General features: G+C 39.9%; 1 protein-coding gene across 1 annotated transcript; it reads right to left on the bottom strand.

Annotated features, from left to right (window-relative positions):
* Positions 1-883: 883 nt before the first annotated feature.
* Positions 884-11,854, bottom strand: LOC109866544 (gamma-aminobutyric acid receptor subunit rho-1). The gene is made up of 9 exons (XM_031800115.1): positions 11,808-11,854; positions 8,126-8,232; positions 6,329-6,396; positions 5,947-6,170; positions 3,006-3,088; positions 2,714-2,854; positions 2,437-2,589; positions 2,043-2,239; positions 884-1,847 (listed from the first exon to the last, which is right to left on the bottom strand). Exons 2-9 carry the CDS (start codon positions 8,190-8,192, stop codon positions 1,554-1,556), a joined length of 1,227 nt encoding a protein of 408 aa, XP_031655975.1. The 5' UTR covers positions 8,193-8,232; positions 11,808-11,854; the 3' UTR covers positions 884-1,553.
* Between the last annotated feature and the right edge of the window lie 12,905 nt (positions 11,855-24,759).

Raw genomic sequence — 24,759 nt, forward strand, 5'->3', positions numbered from 1 at the left:
GTTGGTGTATACTGCCTCACTGTTGAAGCCACTGAGGGGGTGATGTTCTTGGGACTACCCTGGCTTCAGAGAGCATTTCTGCTGATACGGGAGTTGGCTATATTCTAATGTGAGACATCTCGGACATGCTCTCCGAAGCCAGGTGTACATAGAGTCAGTGCAAGATGCAGATCAATGCAGATAGTCCGGGTAACCATTTCATGAACTATTTAGCAGTCTGATGGCTTGGAGGTAGAAGCTGTCTCGAAGCCTGTTCGTCCAAGAGCCGATGCTCTGGTACTGTTTGCCAGAGGGTAGCAAGAGTGAACAGTCTATGGCTTCGGGGGCTGAAGTATTTGGCATTTTTTTGGGGCCTTCTTCTGACACCGTCTGATATAGAGATCCTGGATGTACTGGGCCGTCCGCACCACCCTCTGTAGCGTTTTGCAGTCAAGGGCGGTGCAAGTTGCCATATCAAGTGGTGTTGCAGCCAGTCAAGTTGCTCTCAACGGCGCAGCTGTGGAACCTTTTCGTGATCTGAGTGCTTTCTGAAATCTTTTCAACCTCCTGAGGGGGAGAGGGGCTCACCTCATTCGCCACTTGACCCATCTGTCTCCAACAGATGTTGTGCGATTGGTTCTTCGAGCCCATAGAGCCGTGAATCCTGTCTCACTCATATTAGCATAGAACCGGGGTTACGCAAGTAACCCTAACTTTTTTATATCTCCTTTTCAGGAAATGTAATAATTAATCTGACAAAAGTCTACTGATAATAATATTTAGGGTTTTCGTCAATCTGTTAGTCCAGTAGATTTCATTGCACATGAAGGAAGCTGTCATCATCATATAATAAATATGTACCCTATTGACTAAATGTAAGAATAATGTACAGAATTCACAAATAGCCATTAGAAGAAAACATTTAAATCAATGACAAAATAAAAATGTCAATAACCTGTCCCACATGTTGAATCAAACACTAAAATAAATGAGAAGGGTGCGCAGAAACGGAAAGAAATGCATGGATTTTTTTTTAACCAGTTAACAGATTCATGCTAAAACACTGTACAAGTACTGTTATTCAATACATATTCAAGCATATCCAGAAAAGGGGGAACACAAATCAAATAGGTGTAATGGTCCATTTTGAAACCAAAATACACAAAATGATACCCTGAAATTATATAGCACAGTTTGAAATAACCATTTGGACACTGTTTTCATAGACATTGCATTAACGTTTTACAAAGTTGCCAAGACAAGCAATTCTGGATGCTACTCTCATTTAAACTGCACAATAATGTACTTATTGTTACAGAAATTATTTGGTATAGCTTTGTTCCCTCACTTAAAGGAAAATACCGCTCAAAAACTATATTTTGGTATTTGCGTTAGTCCACTGTTGATACAGTCCCAAAATGCTTTGCATGTCAGCAATCACATTTCAAAAATATAGAACTTTCAAAACATAGAAAGTGTCACAGTATAAAGAGTATTGCAACATACTGTGACACTTTCTGTGTTTTGAAAGTCCTATATCTGGGAAAACTACCTCCGTTCCACTCTGTACATCTTTAAAGGTAGCAGGACCAGTAGATGATGTTAAACAGAGTATACGACCCAGGAAAGATGACCCGGGAGTACTTGTCTATGGCGTGGGTGTCAACCCACATGCTGCTGTAGGCACTGGAGCCCACATGTCCTGTGATTTGGTTGTTCTCCTCAATGTCCAGATGGACCATCATCCTCTGCTGCTTCATGGCGCCGTTCTCCTCGAGCATACAGCCATAGTTCCCCGTGTTGTTGACGTCCTCCTCGCTGTAGCTGCCCATCACGCCTGGGTGGGTCATGCCACAGGTGCAGGGCAACTGCAGACAGACACAGAGATTGGGTTTGATCCCGAGCTACAGTACTCAACATTTTCCATCCGACAAGCACATACTGTACACATCTAGCCTACACTTTTTCCAGAGGAATTTTAAATGGTAAACTCTTCCCAGGGCATATTTTACAGACTGAGAAACTGACACTTTGGATCCATGGATTGTTAAAATGGCACTTACCCTTTCTCGTAGCTTTTTTTCCTTCCGTTCTTGCACCGTAGACAGGTAGTTCACTGCTGCGTACTCTATCACCGATAGGAACACAAACACAAAGCTGACCCAGAGGTAAATGTCCACAGCTTTGATGTAGGAAACCCTGGGCATGGAGGCGTTGACTCCAGTGATGATGGTGGACATGGTGAGCACCGTGGTGATACCTGGAGTACAGCACAACACACAACGTCTGTTCAGAAAGATTGAAACTTAGGGACACAGCAGGATATGCTACCGAAAGCAGAACATCAGTGGTGTTTAGGTTTTGTAATAACGAAACATGAACACTGTAGAAGACAGAATCATAATAAGCTTCGAACAAGCGTTGGCTAAAATCTTGGACTACTAAGGGCTAACTCACCCAGAGGAACCCTGGCCGGTACAGCCCGGCGGTCGATCCAGAAGGACACCCAGGACAACATGACCATCAGAGTCGCAGGGAAGTAGGTCTGGAGCAGGAAGAAGAAGATGTGGCGTCGCAGGGTGAAGGTGATATACAGACGGTTGTACCAGCCTGGAGGGAAGAGGATAAGATTATTACATATGTTATATACAATGCATTGTATTAGCATAACAGAAACCCAACCTTGATAAATCACAGTGAACAGCATGTGCTGTTTCAGCCTTCAGTGCTGTACCTGTGCTGCTGTAGAAGGCTAGTTTTGAGGTGGTTTGGAACTCCTGGATGAGGAACTGGGAGAGGGAGATATTTTCATCAGTGCTCAGGGAATTGTTCCCTTTCTTCCAGTAGAGCATCAGATCGTCATCCGTGTACGCATCTGAAAAGAAAGGGGCATGTTGTTCAGTGTCCACCACTTGAAACAAGAGTCTATGAACAGGTACATTATATTATATAATTGAATGTGACAGCAGAGAGAGAGAGAGAGAGAGAGTCAAAATGGAAGTGAAATCATCAGAGCAGAGACTCACAGCTCTCGATCTCCAGGGAGCAGGTCTGTGTGTCCAGAGGGAAGCGACTCAAGTCCATGCTGCACATTGATGTCACTGTCACCCTGCGTGAGAACACAACACAGACAGCTGAGTACAGCCTGGTCCCAGATCTGTTTGTGCATTTGCCAGCGCTCTTGCTGTCATTGCCAAGGCCAATGTTTGCCATGACAATGAGTGACAAGGAGTTGACATTTTAGCACAAACAGACTGGCACTCGGGCTAAGATCAGCAGTTCTCCGGGTTTTCACAGGAAAAAACATGTATATTTTGAAGACAAAAATGCTTGATTTTGCTGCAGCAGTGCTGACATTTTGCATGGCAAAATGAAATGATTTTGTCCAAATTGTCATGAAAATGCAATGACAAAGGAAAAAGTGTGTTGATGTGTGGCTTGATTGAACCATATTGTGGGGTAAATGTGCGGCGATTTGTAGAAATTGCGATCCCTCTTTTTGTACTGCAGTGATGGTCGTGCTTCTACACCTGCATTGCTTGCTGTTTGGGGTTTTAGGCTGGGTTTCTGTACAGCACTTTGAGATATCAGCTGATGTACGAAGGGCTATATAAATACATTTGATTTGATTTGATTTGATGGTTCAGTTGCTTGGGTTAATATTGCGATGATTTGACTGTTTTATGCAGAACTAGTGAAGTGATTGGTCAAATTAACAAGCCCACACATAATATGCGGGAATGGTTAAAATTATAATAATAATACTGTTCAGATCGCAGAATCCTGGAAGGACTGTCCTATAGGTCAAGAAATACACTGAGTAATGTAGATACAATAATACAACGAGAAATAGGTTGGGGCTGGGGGATGTGGGTGAATATGTGTTGTTGTATATCATATTTCAGACACATACAGTACACACAGAGTCCGTTGTTTGAGGAGATTTGGAGCCCCCAGGGCAGGGATGAATACATGAATATAGCAGAGATAATCCAGCTCAGTATAGAAGAGACCCGCTGCTACACGGGATCCTCTGGGAGGGAGGTCCACGTATAGTAAACAGGTATTTAATCCCCTTCCCAATCTGTTTCTGTCTGTCAAATCTCTGGTTCCAACCCCCGGAGAGATTAACCCTAATGATGAGCCTGCATTGTATCTAAAGTAGAACACACACCACCCTGTCCCTCCACAAATCCTATACATCCGTAATGACAGAGAAATCCTATAATCCACCGCAAGATTGGGATTACAGACGGCCTGTGTGTCTACCAGGGCAGACTTCACAGTCCCAAAACCAGAGTTTTGGGAGCAGGATCGCTGACTCCACCAGTGATGGAAGTGTTAATGACTATCCATGTCCACAGGTGTCAAGAAGACTGTATGCAGTGTGTTTTGACTGCCAGCAGAGGGCGCTACGGACACAGACATCTTGATACGGGCTCTTGTTGACTAAACTCTCAAGTGGACCAACTGGATTACAAATTCAGTGTCTCTCTTGGGTCCAGCATTCACTAAAATGACAAACTCACTTTCTGCCTGCAGCTTGCCTATACTTTACTGACAAACAGTTTATCACCACATTCATGAAATGGTGTTGTGATGATACAAACTGCATGTCTATTTATTGGTCAAGTTAAATATATAGACACACTTGGCCAGGATATAGATCCCACAATAACAGCATGACAGCACTTTACCATTTGCAAATTGCTCATGGGTGAAAAAAAAGAAGAATGGAAGGTTTAAATTTAGCCTGCCTCATCTGGCAGCTATGTGATTTGCGTAATGAAATCACTTTGGGGGTAAATTGCCAGTTGGCAAAGACTAGTGTTTACAACACCACACACTTCTCTTCCGTTGATTCCATTCCAAATAGTGATCAGACCTAGCAAACTACATTTCACCCATCATTTGTCTGCTTTTTCTGGATTAATTTTACGTAACAAGCTACTGTACTCACTACAGTTCACAAAGGTATCTGCTTAGCTAAAACCTTGGTGGTGGAAGAGGTCAGGGCTGGTTCCTGGCATAAGCGACATAAACAGTTGCTTAGTGCCCCCGGCCACTACGGGGCCTGACCAAAAACATTACAATTTTTTAGGAACTCAGTGGGGTCTCAACTTACTATTGGGAGTAAGAATAGTAGAATACACAAGGTGCAATTTCAAAATGTGTGCATAATTAATTTTTCTCTTATTATGTCTGTCACTGACAGTCACTCAGGCCATGTCATCTAACAATTGTTAGATCAGTATTTAATCTAGCCAACTATCATGACCAAATATCAAACAGGCACGCAGGGCACATGCCCAGGGGCCATGATCTCCAGGGAGCCCCCATTGACTTTGTTAGTCATTCTCACTCAGATCATGTTAGCATGGCATAAGTAATTACAGGAAAGAAATTAGCAATAAAACTGCAAAATGTTCCTTCTACCCAATGGCAAAATGTGTAGAACTTTAAATGTGAACTATTTCTCTCCACTATCAAGAGGGGGGGGGGGGCAGTAAAATGTATTTTTGGCAAATTGGAAAACTATTAATTGCACTACTGTTGACCAGAGCCCTATGGGCGGCAGGTAGGCTAGCGGTTAAGAGTGTTGAGCCAGTAACTGAAATGTTGCTGGTTTGATTCCCTGAGTCCACTAGGTGAATAATCTGTCTATTTGCCCTTGATTGAGATGTAAAATGTAGGTGGGGGTCCCATAACCAAATCTTGCTTAGGGCCCCCAAAAGGCTAGAGCCGCCCCTGGGTGAGGTGATTTTCTCCCATGCTATGTAAAGCACTTTGAGTACTTCAGTAGGTAGAAAGAAGCTATATAAATCCGATCCATTATTATCAAGCCTTCCAGTCTCAGGCAATATTACTCATCATCACAGAAGTATGTTTCACTAAACCTCTTCAATTACCCCAGGATGCTTTAAACTGAGAACAAAACTATAGTTTGACTCTGACCAGGTGAATTACCTTTGGCTGTAGAGCACCTTGCCATCGGGGTAGACTCTCAGCATGACATTATCTGTGGTGGTGTCGTGTGTGAAAGACTTCTTGGAGTGGACAAAGAACATGTCTGGCACCCAGATCTTCTTGACCAGGCGCCCGTCAAAGGTCATGCTCTTATTGGTGGTGCTGTGGAAAGAGAGGCGCTCGTCTTTCCAGTAGTGTCTAATATACAGGGTCATGGTGAAGTCCTGAAACACAGAGCATGACAATGCTAGTATTTCAACAGAGCCATCACATATTGTCTTGCCTTCTTCTTTCCAAATCCTCAAATCATGGATGATCTATGCATCTTGGATGCTTTATTTTGGTTTACATCACAGCTCACAGAGAGTATTGAACCACTTACCATGTCAACTTCTGAGATCGTGTCCAGACTTTCCACCTGAACATCAACTCCAACTGGAACAGCAGGTCCTGCAAAGATACACAACTCAAATCTGATCTTAATTCAAAGGAAAACACGTTACACATAAGTAAACAAATTCCATTGGGCTGTCACAGTTAATCAGTTAACTTGAGGTCCATTTTGAAAAATGTCGGGCACTCATTTAAAAAACAGTGTTCAAAAGGAACTGAAAACATCCCAAATACATAAATCTATACAGCTAAAAACAACAATGCGACGTCAAAACAAGTTAAGATTGAGGTTAAAGAAAGTGTGCTTTATCAATTTACTGGGTTTAGCTTACCGTTACTTTGAGCAAAATCAAGATGTCAATATTCTTATGTTTATAAAAAATCCTAAATTAGAGTTCAATTTTAGCACACTTCTGAAATCACAATTAATCACAGCAAATCCTGTGACTAACTTGATAAAAAATATATATTATTTGACAGCACTATAACAAAACCAATCAGATATGTTAACATTTATGTAACTCGTTTCTTTAAATAACTTATAGTTAATTATCGGAGTAGGGGTAATCTTGACAGTACATAATTAAATACAGACAAAAACAAAAGGTCAATGGCTATCTAAAATTATACTTCCAAAATGCTGTAATACTAAACTGTCTGGATTATGAAGCTGTATTTAAGGGTCCTGTTTATCCAGACAATTCTATTAAAAACCATGAGCTTTTTTCTCCTCTAGTCCCTTTCATCCAGAGCCCTGCAAAAAAACACAAGCTGTCTGTCATCAAGGCAAAGTGTGGCTACTTTGAAGAATCTAAAATCTAAAATATATTTTGATTTGTTTAACACTTTTTTTTGGTTACTACATGATTCCATGTGTTATTTCATAGTTTTGATGTCTTCACTACGATTCTACAATGTAGAAAATAGTCAAATAAAGGAAAATCCTTGATGAGTATGAGTAGGTATGTCCAAACTTTTGACTGGTACTGTATGTACGTATAACCACAATGTAAAACAGTCAAAGATACGACTCAGTTATAAGAGCCTCATTGCCTCTTAGTACAAAATGATGTGGCAATGTTGTTGCATGCTCAAGTGCAGATTCACACAAGATGATATATCAGACATATTGCATCTATATTGTTAATACATGGTTGAGTCAGTATGCTGTAAAATATGTCATATCACATGGAGCAATCACACATCAACTATTCACTGGCTTTAAACACCACCGCAGAATTATAACCCTGCATTTTTTGTTTACGTCTGTTACAATTCACTGTCTGTATAGATTATTCTGGAATCTTAATCATTTTTGGACTTAAATTACATCTCAATGTATCCCCTTTTATTGGTGTTTTGGGATGAATCCATCAGTAAGCAGTAGCTGGATTCGGGTCCCAAGAAGGCTTCAGATTAGAGAAGTCAGAGAAGTGTTATTGAAACCCTGAGCTCCAGACGGGTGCTACTACTGTGTAATTAATCACAGCAGACATAATCCCAGTTGGTTATCTCATCAATTCAAGGCACACTGCAGCACGAGACATCGTGTATATCGCTTATGAGAACTGATAAAGGCCTATATCTTCACTTGAGTAAAACAGCTGCAACTTTTCAGAAAATCTGTCATCGACATCAATGCATGATTTAACCACGACTTAATGATAAATCATGATTAAGTAAGAATTGAAAGTATGTCAGAAAATATCGGTGAACTGTACAGTAGGATGATGACGATAATGATAGATTTGTAAGGCTCGCAATAAAGCACTTAAAAAACCCTCACCTCCAAAGCCAGGCCTCATTGTGAAGTCGTGATCATTTATGCTTAAGAGCTGTTCTGAATTACTCATGGTGTTTTTGGTGATATCCGGAATCCTTCTCAGTATAGGGCTGTGAGGAGGAGACAAAAACATGACTAATGAAATAAACGGTTTCAAATTACACTTATTTTCATTGTCTCTGAACCTCTAGCATACTGTCAAGACTATTCTGTCCTGGATCAATTTGTGCTCTTGCCAACTCCACTGCTGTCACTGTCAAACCAAACATGTTTGGTATGACAATGAGTGACAAGTTGTCATGATGGAACAAACAGACTGGCACTCAGGCTATATGAAAACCAACCATCCTATCGAATGGTACCCTACATACAACATGCATTTGTCCTATAACAATAATAATAATAATTATATATAACATTTAGAAGGCAAAAGGGCTTACAAAATATAATCTCATCAGAATATCCATAGAATTATGCTTATATTCATGAGGATTAATTAATTATGGCAGTGTTTTTCATATCAAGTTGGAACTATGCATCACAGGGCATATGAACTTACCTTGACCCTGCCCATGCTAAGGATAACATGCTGACCACACCGAAGCGAGCGTTGCAAAATAATGTACACATACACGTTATTCAATCATTGCACTGCTCGCACGCGTCAACGAGCGTCTGCGTAGTAATATGCAACAATACCAACTTTATAAGAGGTTTAAAAATAGGTTACATTTGACTCAAAATTCCATGACGTACAGTTAGGCATTGTTTGCAGAATAGATGGATGCAGTTCAATGCATGATTAATATAATTCACCAATACATTTCTTGGTAGTCCAAAAAATATTGCTATCAGGTTGTAAATCACAGCTGGCTTGGTACATTGTTTTCTGCCTCCATCCATTCAGGATGCACTGTTACAGTTTCAATGACTCAATATTTTAGACAAAAACGGACGAATGTAACTGGGCTGGGAATGCCAATACAATCAAACTAGCAAAGGAAATGATCACAAGTCAGTCATAAAGGGGGGCAATAGGCTAGCTATTTATTTAGTAAGCTAAACACTGGAGCCTAGAGTTAGCTAACTGGATAACAGTCGTTCAACTGTTATCCAGGGAGGATGTCATGTCATTGGAGGAGTGGGTGAGTGACCAACTCTTTCCCTTCATCTCGCTTTTTGGTGGCTACTGCTTTTCGGTGGCTATGCAGGTGTCATTTGGCTAGCTAGCAAGAAATGGGAATCACTTTGCTAGCTAGCTATGCTGAGCTTGGAACGAATGTTATCCAGTTAGCATATCTCTTGCGTTGGTAAATTCACTCTGGTTATCTACTCCGATTTCAGAGCACTTTCGTCTGAGTGTGCCAGCTCGCAGAATAACTGATGAATTTACGAATGTGCAACACCCGCTAAATATGACCGGTATCAGTAGACGTTGACAAAAAAGTTATTAAATTGTTACCAGCAGCACAGTTAGTCACAAACGCTCTAGATAGCATGTAAACAGCCTAACCAGCTCTGCTAAGGCGAGTAAAATGGTCAGAGTGAGTTGTTCTCTCATTTGTGTCTAGAAATAGCTAACAAGCTAGCCAATTTTAGCCAGTTAGTTTGGGTGCTTGACTACGGTTGTGAGGAACGCTTGGATTAACCCTACTCCTCCTCCGCAGAGCATCCAGTGCCAATAGTGCAGTGTGCGCTCTGAACACTTGGACAGCCAAACGCTCTGAATTTATTAACAGACAATCTGACGACACTCTGAATTGACGAACGACCCAGAGGGCACTCTGATTCACCGGAGGCAATTCACGAACGCACCCTTAGTTGTCAGTCAAAGGTATTTGTCATCAATCAAATGGGCGCGGCAGACAAGTTCCCATTCAGTTGTCAAAATGTGTGTTGGGACAAGCATGCATTGGCAGGCAAGCTGCAGAAGGACGAGCAGACTACTATTCCCCATCGTTTATCCGTTTTTTGACAGCCAACAGGCTGAAAAGATTTGAGAGGATTTATCTAATGTTCCCTCGTTAGATTTTAGCTCATCTCGCTCTGGCTAGATGCTGTTGATGATCTTGTTGTTGTTGTTGATGTGCATAACTGGGTTGTTTGATCAATACACGGTAAAGTTCCCAAATGTAAGAGGACTCCTGTGGTATTTACATTTTTGCAGAAATCCATTCAGGTGTATTTTGACATTTAAAAAAATATATATATTTAATCTTTATTTAACTAGGCAAGTCAGTTAAGAACAAATTCTTCTTTACAATGACGGCCTAGTGGGTTAACTGCTTTGTACAGGGGCAGAATGACAGCTCGGGGATGTGATCTAGCAACCTTTCAGTTACTGGCCCAACGCTGTAACCACTAGGCTGTAACCACTAGGCTACCTGCCACCCCAGGTTGCCGAGTGATTGCTTTCTAATGATCTAAAGCCACTCTGTTGCTACTGCCTGTAACCACACGGTCCAGTTAAAAGTGAATGATGATAGGCCAGTGTGGCAAATGCCTTATTTGCATGAAGGCCTACTGTAGCTCTGATTGGTTATGGCGCACCGGTCTGCGTAGACTCCGGCCCTGGACAAGACATGTTTTTATGAGGTTTTATTTCCTGCAAACGCACGGCCCTCGTTCCAACATGATATTGCTTTAGAATTTTCACAAATGCCCTACTATACGTCATACCCAAACATTTTACGAATTTATGAAAACGTGAAAATGACCATATCTAAGTGCTCGCTTAGAAAACTGTCATATTCTTCCTGTGAGTGTATATGAACCGATTTTAATGAGATTTCATTTAGCTAAAACGCTGTCAGTTCCACTTTAACAAAAGCTATACTCTTAAATAAGTATACTGAACAAAAATATAAGCGCAACATGTAAAGTGTTGGTCCTTTGTTTCATTAGCTATCTCAAATTTTGTGCACAAATTTGTTTACATCCCTGTTCTCCTTTGCCAAGATAATCAAGAAGCGACTTAAACAGCATAATCATTACACAGGTGCACCTTGTGCTCGGGACAATAAAAGGCCACTCTAAAATCTGCAGTTTTGTCACACATCGCAATGCCACAGATTTCTCAAGTTTTGAGGGAGCATGCAATTGGCATACTGACTGCAGGAATGTCCACCAGAGCTATTGCCAGATAATTTAATGTTCAATTCTCTACCATAAGCTGCATCCAATTTTATTTTAGAGAATTTGGCAGTACATCTACCCGGCTTGACAACCACATATCAAGTGTATGGCGTCATGTAGTCGAGCGGTTTGCTGATGTCAACTTTGTGAACGGAGTGCCCCATGGTGGAGGTGGGTTTATGGTATGGGCAGGCATAAGCTACGGACAACGAACACATATGCATTTTATTGATGGCAATTTGAATACACAGAAATACCGTGACGAGTACCTGAGGCCCATTGCGAGGCCAATTTATTTGAAGGTATCTGTGAACAACAGATACATATCTGTATTCCCAATCATGTGAAATCCATAGATCAGGGCCTAATGAATTTATTTCCATTGACAGATTTCCTCATATGAACTTTAACACAGTAAAATCTTTGAAATTGTTGCATGTTGCGTTTATATTTTTGTTCAATAAAAATAACCAAGTAAATAATCCCGTGGTGATAGATCCTCTGGACTAAACTCTGTCAGGGAGACTGTATTTTGATTAAGAATTCTTACCTGCCAACCTTTTGATGTCCTTTTACTGCCCATGGTACTTCTCTTTTGAATCTATAACAAAAACAAGAAAAACAGGATTGAACGGACACTGTATCAACATGACAGTCCATTCAAACAGCCCATCAGAAGAGTTCAAGTCCCATGTGTGTTGAGACATCTTCGAAAATAACATTACCATCAATTTGCACCAGCATTCATCCACTTGATGGTAGTGTTGCTGACCAGGGCATTGCTTAAAGCATTGCTTGAAAGTAGGAAGTACAGTAGGATAGGGCCCTGGTCAAAAGTAGTGCACTATATAGGGAATAGGGTGCCATTTCCATGTTTGTTTGGTCCATGCAGCTGCTAGGACTACTGAGCACCATTCAATTTGAGTGTGCAGGTTAGAAGCTCTTTAGGAGAATATTCTCCAGGCTATTAGAGGAGTCACTACTTTAGCATTGACCTAAGGGATTAAAAGGGCAAAGGCTATTCTGCCATATCTTTTTCACTGATGTAATCTTTTTCTCTAGAAATAATCTTAATCTGGGAATTATGATATGATTCCCTCATAACATATAGAGTACCAGTCAAAAGTTTGGACACACCTACTCATTCAAGGGTTTTTCTTCATTTTTTATATTTCTACGTTGTAGAATAATAGTGAAGACATCAACACGATGAAATAACACATATGGAATCATGTAGTAACCAAAAAAAGTGTTAAACAAATGAAAACGTGAGATTCTTCAAAATCGCCACCCTTTGCCTTGATGACAGCTTTGTACACGCTTGACATTCTCTCAACCAGCTTCACCTGGAATGCTTTTCCAACAGACTTGAAGGAGTTCCCACATATGCTGAGCACTTGTTGGCTGCTTTTCCTTCACTCTGCGGTCCAACTCATCCCAAACCATCTCAATTGGGTTGAGGTCATGTGATTGTGGAGGCCAGGTCATCTGATGCAACACTCCATCACCTCTATCACAGCCTGGAGGTGTGCTGGGTCATTGTCCTGTTGAAAAACAAATGATAGTCCCACTAAACGCAAACTAGATGGGATGGTGTATCGCTGCAGAATGCTGTGGTAGCCATGCTGGTTAAATGCGCCTTAAATTCTAAATAAATCACAGACAGAGTAACCAGCAAAGCACCCTCACACATCACAATTCCTCCTCCATGCTTCACGATGGGAACAACACATGCGGAGATCATCCGTTCACCTACTCTGCGTCTCACAAAGACACAGCGGTTGGAACCAAAAATCTCAAACTTGAACTCATCAGACCAAAGAACAGATTTCCACTGGTCTAATGTCCATTGCTTGTGTTTCTTGGACCAAGCAAGTCTCTTTGTCTTCTTGGTGTACTTTAGTTGTGGTTTCTTTGCAGAAATTCGACCATGAAGGTCTGATTCACGCAATTTCCTCTCAACAGTTGATGTTGAGATGTGTCTATTACTTGAACTCTGTGAAACATTTATTTGGGCTGCAATTTCTCAGCCTGGTAAACTGTAATGAACTTATCCTCTGCAGTAGAGGTAACTCTGGGTTATTTCATAGTTTTGTGTGTCCAAACTTTTGACTGGTACTGTACATTTCATAAAACATGTTTCATTCTATAATTGGTGTCAGAAAGACACTAAACAAATTCAGTTTACAGAAGACTTTTTGCCTTGCTTTAGAATCCGTCAGGTCAGAGGTTGACTGATTTGGTCCATTTATGATTTGCAATGAATTTCCAATTTAAGAAAACCTTCTTTGTAGAAGAACAATATAGTTTCATATCATTATACAATAACTTAAGCCCCTTTTGAGTTATGAATGTTTAAATGGAAGTTAATTCCCTTTTATGCACTTTTCTCACTATACGTATTCTGACCTTGAATTTAGGCATGAGGTAACACATTTCAACCGGCTATTCGTTCAGGGTGGAGATCACAGAAATGGAGGTGTGACAAAGGTGTGTCTACAGATATGCCACATTCTGACTTTGACTTATTTCCCTCATAATTCCACCACTATTAAGCGATGAAAAGGCTAATAATGTCGAGCAACCTGTTGATTCCAAGTGGAATATCTATTTTATTTTTTCAGATATATGCACTGTAATTTACAAATTGATAAGAGCTATTGATAAGAGCTAAGTAAATTAGTAAGCTGTTTGGATATGGGGATTGGAAATTGTCATGGACGTTCATTCTGAGAGAGACGGTCATTTCTTCAAACTATCATCTTTATTTAATATCGATGAATTATTGCAATAATGAAGCCGTCGACCCCACACTCTTGAGTGTGTTGCCGAGAGCTAAACTGATAATGAAAAAAAAACAGAGATCTTATATAGGAGACCTAAAAATGCATATACAGGGCTGGTTCCATCCTTCCCATGCTGATTGGTTGGCATCATAAGCCACCTTGGGTTCATCTCCTGGTTATCTGCACGGATTTTGTTTTACCCCCAACCCGGCTTAGTTTCCCAGATGCCAGGATTTAAAAAAGTGTTTTACTAGGAAAGTCAGTTAAGAACAAATTCTTATTTTCAATGATGGACTAGGAACAGTGGGTTAACTGCCTGTTCAGGGGCAGAATGACAGATTTGTACCTTGTCAGCTCGGGGATTTGAACTTGCAACCTTTCAGTTACTAGTCCAATGCTCTAACCACTAGGCTACCCTGCCAGGATGAAGATGAAACAATGAGGGATTGTTCTAAACTCTTCCAGGCTATCTCTATCTCGGGTCACACACACCACATATTGTCTATGGAATGCCAGCTGTAGGTTTTTATCACAAAGTCATTGTCAGCTCAAGCTATCGCTAGCAAAACCCATTTCCTTGAACATATGCCCAGGCTAACTGCAGGAAGCTAGAGTGGAAACCATCCCTTTACAGAAACACAGCATTAATAGAACAGAAATGTCTTACTATTTATTAAGTATTCATTGTTAACAATTAATATCAAACAAATCAGGTAGGTAGGTCATTTTTTTCTCACAAAATAAAAATGAAAATGGTTTTAGATCTATTTGAACTTATAATCGCTGGAGACAAATGTGAAACCAGTTACATGGCAGCAAACTAAAGCATATTAACATTTCGACTTTCCCACAGTGATGTTTATGAAATGTGCCATTATGCAGAATTTAAATTGTGTGGCCTTTTAACTTCAAGGGATGAAACTTGGAGACGCAAGCCAAATGGGTACATGTGAATGTGATGATGCAAAGCATTACGCAATAACAGTCGTAGAAAATCTAATGTTGGTCACTCTCCAATGTTTTAATTATATATCCAGACTTTCTCTGTTTCCTATTTCTATCATGTTAAATATTAGCCACTTTCAATATCGTCCATCAGTAGTACTGTTGGATCCCTTCAGTTGGTATAGTCTACATTTCGTTTCATTCTTCTTCTTCTGTAAATGCTGTCACGGTGGTTGTTGCTGAGGATCACTAACAGTTTACCATATTTAATGTAAAATAAAAATGACATGTTGGCTAATTAAATAAGCGCACACCAAGCAGTTTGAACCTGACGCATGATGCAAAACTTGACTGTGTCATCACACAGTTCCATGGTGAGTGCGGGCAATAGACCAGGGTATTGTACACTATTCTGCCTATCATAATTCCATCTACACTAATCTTCCAACATCACCATGGTTTGAAGAACTGAATGTAGCAATTTTCTAAATGAATCAAACCACCTTTTTCCTTTTCTTTTGTGCGTAAAGACTCTCAACCCATTTCTTCATGATTGCCAAGGGATCATGAAAACTTCCCTAAACCTACATATTGTGAAACATCAGTGTTTTTAAATCTATGCATGGGTTCCGAAACGCATATGTTTTGATGACTGTATTTTATTGATCTCCATTCTGAATGCCTTCTCCATAGGCTACATTCTAGTTGTAATTTATGATAGCTGGATACAACTGTAAAACCAGTCACATGGCACAGGCTGGTCTCATAGACTAGAAGTAACATAGTAAACAAAAATCCGAGACACTTAAATTAGTATGATATGTTTTGTTTGGTATGGCTACATAAGACAGAAAGAAGGTTACTTTAGGCAAAAATGAAAGGAGGTTGGGTGGACGTATAACGCGAACATCTATCATACGTGTTCGAATCTCATCAAGGACAACTTTAGCATTTGAGCTACGTTGTAACTACTTAGCATGTTAGCTAACCCTTCCCCTAACCCTAACCTTAACCCTTTATCCCAACACCAACCAAAAGGTTGCTAGATCAAATCCCCGAGCTGACAAGGTAAAAATCTGTCGTTCTGCCCCTGAACAAGGCAGTTAACCCACTGTTCCTAGGCTGTCATTGAAAATATGAATTTGATATTGACTGACTTACCTAGTTAAATAAAGGTTTTAAACGTAACCTTAATGCATAGCTAACATTACCTACCAAAAATTGGAATTCATATCATGCGTATTGCAAATTCATAACATATTGTACATATTGCACTTCGTAACATATCATACACAATTTAATTCGTAACATATCATGCGAAATGAATGATGGACATCCACAAATGAATACATACAATAGGCCGACCAAATATAACATATCATACTACTTTTAGTGTCCTGAATTTTCTTTTACTATGTTACGTCTCCCCAGCTACAGGTTGAATGGCAGTCAACTGAAGCTTAACAGCATATCAACTTTTCCACAGTGAAGTTTATAAAATGCTGGATGAAATTTGGAGATCCAAGCTACAGGCTTCTGTATAGCCATGTGCAAATGATAGTATAGTGCCAAATCTACTGAGTTGATTTAGGATTTCTAGAATGTGTCAATTATATGCCCGGACTTTTCACTGTTTAAATGTTGTTGTTTTTTTGCCACTCTCAGTAGCCACCGTCACTTATACACTCTTAGAAAAAAGGGTTCCAAAAGGTTTCTTCGGTTGTCCCCATAGGAAAACCCTTTTTGGTTCCATGTAGAACACTTTTTTTGTTCCAGGTAGAACTCTTTTGGGTTCCATGTAGAACCCTCTGGAACCAAAATAATTCTACCTGGAACCAAAAAGGGGTTTTCAAAGGGTTCTCCTATTGGGACAGCTGAAGAACCCTATTAAGTTCTAGATATTTGTTTTATTCTAGACATTTTTTATACCCACATACATTTATAACTGTCACTTTAGTGTTAGTTTCTTTACATTTTCCATCATTCCATTACATCATTAGTTTACCTTTCTTTCCACTGTCACTTTCGATAGCAATAGTATAATAACATTGTGCAATAATTTGGGACATGGAGCCTATTTGAATCATTATGGAACACAGTCCACACGTAGAAGTTTAAACCTGGAGACTGGCGCATGGTTCCCAACTACTTGACCGTTGTCATCACACTTCCTTGATTATAGTAAAGATAGATCTATAGGACTACTGTTCAACCCCTATTGTACACTTTCCTCACCTTCCAATATTTCATAGATTGAACAATTGAATATTGCAACTTTCAGGAGGAATCAAACCACTGTATTTTTGATTCACCAATATATTTAGGGCGTAAAGGTTCTCCAAACCTGTTTTTGTATTATTCATGAATATGTTCCTAACCCAAAATAATATACAAGATCAGAGTATTTTTAAATCTACCAACTGGTGCTGAAAAGGAGATGAATATGCGTGTGTTTACATGGCTTTCTTTCATTGATCCCTAATATTCTGAACCTGTTCTCTCCATATATTCTAGTCAGTCTGTTGAGAAAATTAAGATGAAAGGTACACCAAATTTAAAGGGATGGCTTTAGATAAATGTACGAAAAAAACGTACTGAATGTACTGAAAACTCCATGAGAAAATATGATGGCTAGCATGCGGGAGGGTTTCAGTGGTTTAATGACATTTATTCAGCGTGTATTCAGCGTGCGCAAGGGCACCACGCCTGCAAATCCTGTTACCATCCAACTATTGAGAAGTGCATAGGAAAGGCTTGCGTAGGAAAGGCGTACATTTCCTATGTCTGAATCGGGCTCGTAATGCCTATATACTCAAAGCGCTATAAACATTCCAAGCAGCTTAAGCTTGATCTTAAAATGAAAAGCCTCAGTAGAAAGAACTCTGGTGGCAATAAGACAGAGGCATGAGTGAAGCTCCTCAAAGGTGGTTGACCTAAAAATCTTAAAAACAAGCCGACACTGATATGCGAAGCCATTTCCTATTTTGACTTGCAAATCTCAAATAATGCTTCAAACATCATGTTGCTTAAATAAGAAAACCACTGGAATCATCACCCACATAAACAGTTCCAGACAAATCAATGCCATATTCTTCTCACAAGGTCAGAGAGGATTAATATTGGACTATGATCCTCTCTAGGTATTGTAATGGAAAGTAAAGGTGGAAGGTGTACACAAATCTGCAAAATTCTTTCTCAATAAGCCTCAGGAAGCAACGTAATCTTAACTCTCTCAGCAGATGCCTCTGGGATTTTAAATAACATGACAGTATCGTTGATTTGATTGTTTTAGGCAGGCGCTGACTGAGTCAGTATGAGTTCCCCTGCCGGTCCATTGTGCTAAGGGATTGGTCCACCACGATAAGGGTGAGGCCGGAACATCCATTTGTGGCTAAGCAGACATCTGGCACATCAAATGTGAATTGATGCAATATCTAAGGATCAACGCAAGGCCTACAGGAGATCATCGCTATTTAAACATAGTACAGTGTAATCTTTATAACCAAATGGACTGTGGGCCCTCATTTGCGCAGTGTAATTTGTGCAATAAAGCGCAAGACACACAGACAGTGCCTGTTCACACAAGTTTGAATACATTGGGCTAATACGATGAGGAGTTTGTCCTGCGTGTGAGGTGCCAGGTGAACAGGGAAAGGAAGTGATGTGATTGGTCAGGACAAGCACTTGGCAAAAGCCATGCTGATGGCTAAACGTGCTGCGACCAACATCTATTCCTACAGAAGGTCACTGATGTGACTAGAAAACCTGCTGTCTCTTTAGTCCTGGGGCACTGAGACATGACATGATGTGGTGTGAGGGTTGCAGCGAAGAAGCACTGCAGGGAAAAGTTAACTACAGTCCTTCCGATGTGACTGGACAGGGGCCAGCTGTATTCAAAGCACCACATAGGCGACTGCATGGCATATCCGTGCACAGCCACATTGAACTACAGATGTCGGATCTTAATTTGATCACCCTGTTGCAGGATAACTGCAATCAGTCCAAAAGTCCAGTTTCAGAAAATAAAGGCCTGCTATTCCCTTGTTGACCTGAAAGGGAAATGTTAAACTTTACCTCCCTTATGCTACCTCATTTGCACACACTGTGTATAGACTTTTTCTATTGTATTATTGACTGTATGTTTGTTTATTCCATGTGCAACACAGCGTTAATGTTTGTGTCGCACTGCTTTGCTTTATCTTGGCCAGGTCGTGGTTGTGCATGAGAACCTGTTCTCAACTAGCCTATCTGGTTAAATAAAGGTGAAAAAAAAAAACTTGTAGTGTGTTTGAGGTTTAAAAATGTTTCAAAGGTGTGTCATTTCCACTTTGAAATTTCACTCTATTTTCTCTTACGAGAAATTTTTATTTTAAATTTTTATTTTATTTCACCTTTATTTAACCAGGTAGGCTAGTTGAGAACAAGTTCTCATTTGCAACTGCGACCTGGCCAAGATAAAGCATAGCAGTGTGAGCAGACAACAAAGAGTTACACATGGAGTAAACAATTAACAAGTCAATAACACAGTAGAAACCAAATGTATCAACCACTACAAAAATGTCCATTAATTGTACCCCCAACAGCACACATTTTTGTTGTATCCCAAACAAGTGTGTGCTGTTGGGGGTGTGCTGTTGGGGGTACAATTAATGGACATTTTTGTAGTGGTTGATACATTTGTCATAAGAGAAAATAGAGTCTGAGATTTCAAAGTGGAAATTATACACCTTTGAAACATTTTTAAACCTCAAATACACTTCAAGTCATTTTTTATTTCACCATTATTTAACCAGGTAGGCTAGTTGAGAACAAGTCATTGTCAGCTCAAGCTATCGCTAGCAAAACCCATTTCCTTGAACATATGCCCAGGCTAACTGCAGGAAGCTAGAGTGGAAACCATCCCTTTACAGAAACACAGCATTAATAGAACAGAAATGTCTTACTATTTATTAAGTATTCATTGTTAACTATTAATATCAAGCAAATCAGGTAAGTAGGTCATTTTTCTCTCTCAAAATAAAAATGAAAATTGTTTTAGATCTATTTGAACTTATAATTGCTGGAGACAAATGTGAAACCAGTTACATGGCAGCAAACTAAAGCATATTAACATTTCAACTTTCCCACAGTGATGTTTATGAAATGCGCCATTACTTGAGGACTGGAATTTGGGGAAAACTGTACTAGATGTCGCCCAAATGGATCAAATTACTAGCCTAGAAATCAACAAATCAATACGGTGACATCATTGGTGTATTAAAAATCACTTTTAATTACAATGAGATTTTGCTCTTTTGCTTTCCAATCGGATAACCTTCAGGTAGCAAAGCCACAACAATAACCATAAATGTAGGTTACGTAATCTGATTAAGTGATTTTTCTAACCACGCACCTTGCATCAACCAAACAAAACCCTCTATAATGCAGTAGGCATCAGGATCCAATCCCAGCTACATAAATAACACATCTCAATACATACAGAATTGTGAAATACTGACATTTTCATAAATAGTCCCAGCACAAACCTTTAAAATATGACTACTCATTCAGGTCAACAAACGAATATCCTATACAATAATAGCCTATACCTAAGAATGTGGATATAGGCCTAGCTTCACCACAAATAGCAATGGATGTGAACAGCTATCGTCTAAATGCATCATGCCAGCATCTAATTCAAGTAATTCCCTCCTCATTATATATATACACACTACCGGTCAAAAGTTTTTGAACATCTACTCATTCAAGGGTTTTTCTTTATTTTTTACTATTTTCTACATTGTAGAATAATAGTGAAGACATCAAAACTATGAAATAACACATATGGAATCATGTTGTAACCAAAAAAGTGTTAAACAAATCTAAATATATTTTATATTTGAGATTCTTCAAATAGCCACCCTTTGCCTTGATGACAGCTTTGCACACTCTTGGTATTCTCTCAGCCAGTGTCATGAGGTAGTCACCTGGAATACATTTCAATTAACAGGTGAGCCTTCTTAAAAGTTAATTTGTGGAATTTTTTTCTGTCTTAATGCATTTGAGCCAATTACTTGTGTTCTGACAAGGTAGGAGGGGTATACAGAAGATAGCCAAGTCCATTTTATGGCAAGAACAGCTCAAATAAGCAAAGAGAAACCGCAGACCATCATTACTTAAAACATGAAGTCAATAAGGAAAATTTCAAGAACTTTGAAAGTTTCTTCAAGTGCAGTCGCAAAAACCGTCAAGCGCCATGATGAAACTGACTCTCATGAGGACCGCCACAGGAATGCAAGACCCAGTTACCTCTGTTGCAGAGGATAAGTTCATTAGAGTTACCAGCCTCAGAAATTGCAGCCCAAATAAATGCTTCACAGAGTTCAAGTAACAGACACATCTCAACATCAACTGTTCAGAGGAAATTGCATGAATCAGGCCTTTATGATCGAATTGCTGCAAAGAAACCACTACTAAAGGACACCAATAAGAATAAGAGATTTAATTGGGCCAAGAAACACGAGCAATGGACATTAGACCGGTGGAAATCTGTCCTTTGGTCTGGAGTCCAAATTTGAGATCTTTGGTTCCAACCGCAGTGTGTTTGTGAGGCGCGGTGTGGGTGAACGGATTATCTCCGCAATGTGTATTTCCCATCGTAAAATATGGAGGTGGACGTGTTATGTTGTGGGGGTGCTTTACTGGTGACACTGTCTGTGATTTATTCATAATTCAAGGCACACTTACCCAGCATGGCTACCACAGCATTCTGCAGCAATACGCCATCCCATCTGGTTTGGGCTTAGTGGGACTATCATTTGTTTTTCAACAGGCAATGACCCAACACACCTCCAAGCTGTGTAAGGTCTATTTTACCAAGAAGGAGAGTGATGGAGTGTTCAGTGAAGTCGGACCGCAGAGTGAAGGAAAAGCAGCCTACAAGTGCTCAGCATATGTGGGAACTCCTTCAAGACTGTTGGAAAAGCATTCCAGGTGAAGCTGGTTGAGAGAATGCCAAGAGTGTGCAAAGCTGCCATGAAGGCAAAGGGTGGCTATTTGAAGATTCTCAAACAAATCAAAATATATTTTATATTTAACACTTTTTTGGTTACTACATGACTCCATATGTGTTATTTAATAGTTTTGATGTCTTCACTATTATACTACAATGTAGAAAATAGTAAAAATAAAGAAAAACCCTTGAATGAGTAGGTGTTCTAAAACTTTTGACCATTAGTGTATATACCCTATATAATCCATTAATTTGAAGGGGTGTCCACATACCTTTGTGTGTGTGTGTGTGTTTGTGTGTGTGTGTGTGTGTGTGTATATATATATATATATATATATATATATACACATACATACACACACACACACACACACACACACACACATGTAAGGTCCCCTACAGAGAAGCATATGAACCAATTTCAGATTAATTTCTGTTTTGAAGGCTATTCAATCTCATCTAAATGGTATGATGCTACTTACAGCAGGGAGGAAAAGTGATTGTCATTTTGAGCGTGGCTGGTGGTAGCACAAATAGATTGCAGTCCTCCCTCGCTTTTTGTCCTGCTTACCTGCCAAAAGTGTACCCGCCAATAATACTCACAGCAGAGGTAGAAGCAGCCAGGTACACTTTCACAATAGAGCATCATTCTCAGTAATCATTAGCATATCCTATGCATGTCCATGAGCATCTTGCAATACACATCAAGTGCTGCCTGTGGTGATTGATATTAATCTATGACCATTTCAAACACATCAATCATGTAGCCTACCTGATTTGTCTGTAGTTCTGAAGCACATGCCCCCTTGGACCAACCGACCTCACAGATGCGCCAACCACCGAGGCAAGTAGCAGCAGCAGTAGGACATCCGTGGGCATAGTGTCCACACTGACAACGTTCTGGACCAAGATGTCCAAAGGTCTAGTTTCAGAAAATAAAGGCTACAGTGAGAACTTTTTATGTGCCTCAGGCATGATCCCTGGTACCGTTCGCGCCAAAAATACTATAGACACAAATACACACTGAAACATCCGAGGTATTTAATCTCACTGTTGGGAAAGCAATTTCGCCTAAACCTATAAATCCTTCCACGTCAGATGGCTCAGATGTTTTCCCCATCGTATATGTGAGCATGGCGCAGAACGTCCGGTTTTCCCGGCTCTCAAGAGCAGATCTGTTAGCTCTGGTTAAAAGGCGAGAGTGAGCTACAAGGCAGTTCTGTCCCTAGCCTAACATATATCCGTAATTGAGCACATTATATGATATTATTATAGGGCGGAATTATTTCAAATGATCATGTGGCCTGAAATACCTCAGAACACCTGACACGAGGCTAACATGCCCTCTGCCAAACATCTTTAAATACAGTAAAACATTTCATAAAGTAAATCCTATGACAGTCGTTTTAAACAATGGCTATTCTTTGTTTTCACAATAATGTCCACTAATGTCCACACTGTTTTCATAATACCATATTGATAGCAGGGTTGTGCTCAATTCAGAATTTTATTGAGAATGGCTCAAAAATGTCAATTCAACAGGACACAGAATTGCAATTCGAATTAAAGGAAATATAATTGGATTCAATTAAATTCAAATGCCTCTTCTATTCTATACTGAACAAAAATATAAACAGTTCGTACAAGGAAATTAGTCAAATGAAATAAATGCATTAGGCCCTAGTCTATGGATTTCACATGACTGGGAATACAGATACAGTGGGGCAAAAAAGTATTTAGTCAGCCACCAATTGTGCAAGTTCTCCCACTTAAAAAGATGAGAGAGGCCTGTAATTTTCATCATAGGTACACTTCAACTATGACAGACAAAATGAGGAAAACAAATTCAGAAAATCACATTGTAGGATTTTTAATGAATTTATTCAGTAATTAATGTTCAGTTATCTGCCAACAGCTGTGGTGGACATTCCTGCAGTCAGCATGCCAATTGCACACTCCCTCAAAACTTGAGACATCTGTGGCATTGTGTTGTGTGACAAAACTGGGCATTTTACAGTGGCCTTTTATTGTCCCAAGCACAAGGCGCACTTGTATAATGATCATGCTGTTTAATCAGCCTCTTGATACGCCATACCTGTCAGGCGGATAGATTGTCTTGGCAAGGGAGAAATGCTCACTAACATGTAAACAAATTTGTATCAGCTATGAAGGTAAGACCCACGTCGGATAACCAATAGTTTAATAATCAGGCAGGAAAATAGACAGGTCAAGGCAGGCAGGGGTAAATAGTCCAGAGAAGTGGGGGAAAGGTACAGGACGGCAGGCAGGCTCAGGTCGGTAATCTAGAGGTTGGGCAAAGGTACAGGACAGCAGGCAGGCTCAGGCAGAGTGGTCAGGCAGGCAGGCTAAGAGACAGTACCAGCAAGGGTCAAAACCAGGAGGGAGAGGAAAAAAGAAAGACTGGATGAACCCAGGCTCTGAGACAAACCACTGGTTGCCTTGAACAAACAAGACAAACTGGCACATACTGACAGAAAACACAGCTATAAATACACAAGGGATAATGAGGAAGATGGGCAACACCTGGAGGGGGGTGGAGACAATCACAAAGACAGTTGAAACAGATCAGGGTGTGACAAATAACATTTGAGAGAAATACGTTTTTTTTGCATATGGAACATTTCTGGGATCTTTTATTTCAGCTCATGAAACATGGGATCAACACTTTACATGTTGCGTTTTGTATTTTTGTTTAGTGTTTATTAGGCGTAGTCTATACAAATATACATCCTGTAAATAACATGTCGTTATATAGGCTA

This window comes from Oncorhynchus kisutch, linkage group LG21 (genome assembly GCF_002021735.2).
Source record: "Oncorhynchus kisutch isolate 150728-3 linkage group LG21, Okis_V2, whole genome shotgun sequence".
Taxonomy (NCBI): Eukaryota; Metazoa; Chordata; class Actinopteri; order Salmoniformes; family Salmonidae; genus Oncorhynchus; species Oncorhynchus kisutch.

Excerpts from the sequence above, each read along its gene's own strand:
- LOC109866544 (XM_031800115.1), bottom strand. The coding sequence starts at position 8,192 with ATGAGTAATTCAGAACAGCTCTTAAGCATAAATGATCACGACTTCACA. Across the intron at positions 3,089-5,946 it reads AAGGTGCTCTACAGCCAAAG|GGTGACAGTGACATCAATGT; the intron begins GTAATTCACCTG and ends GTTCTCACGCAG. Across the intron at positions 2,855-3,005 it reads CTCCCTGGAGATCGAGAGCT|ATGCGTACACGGATGACGAT; the intron begins GTGAGTCTCTGC and ends CTTTCTTTTCAG.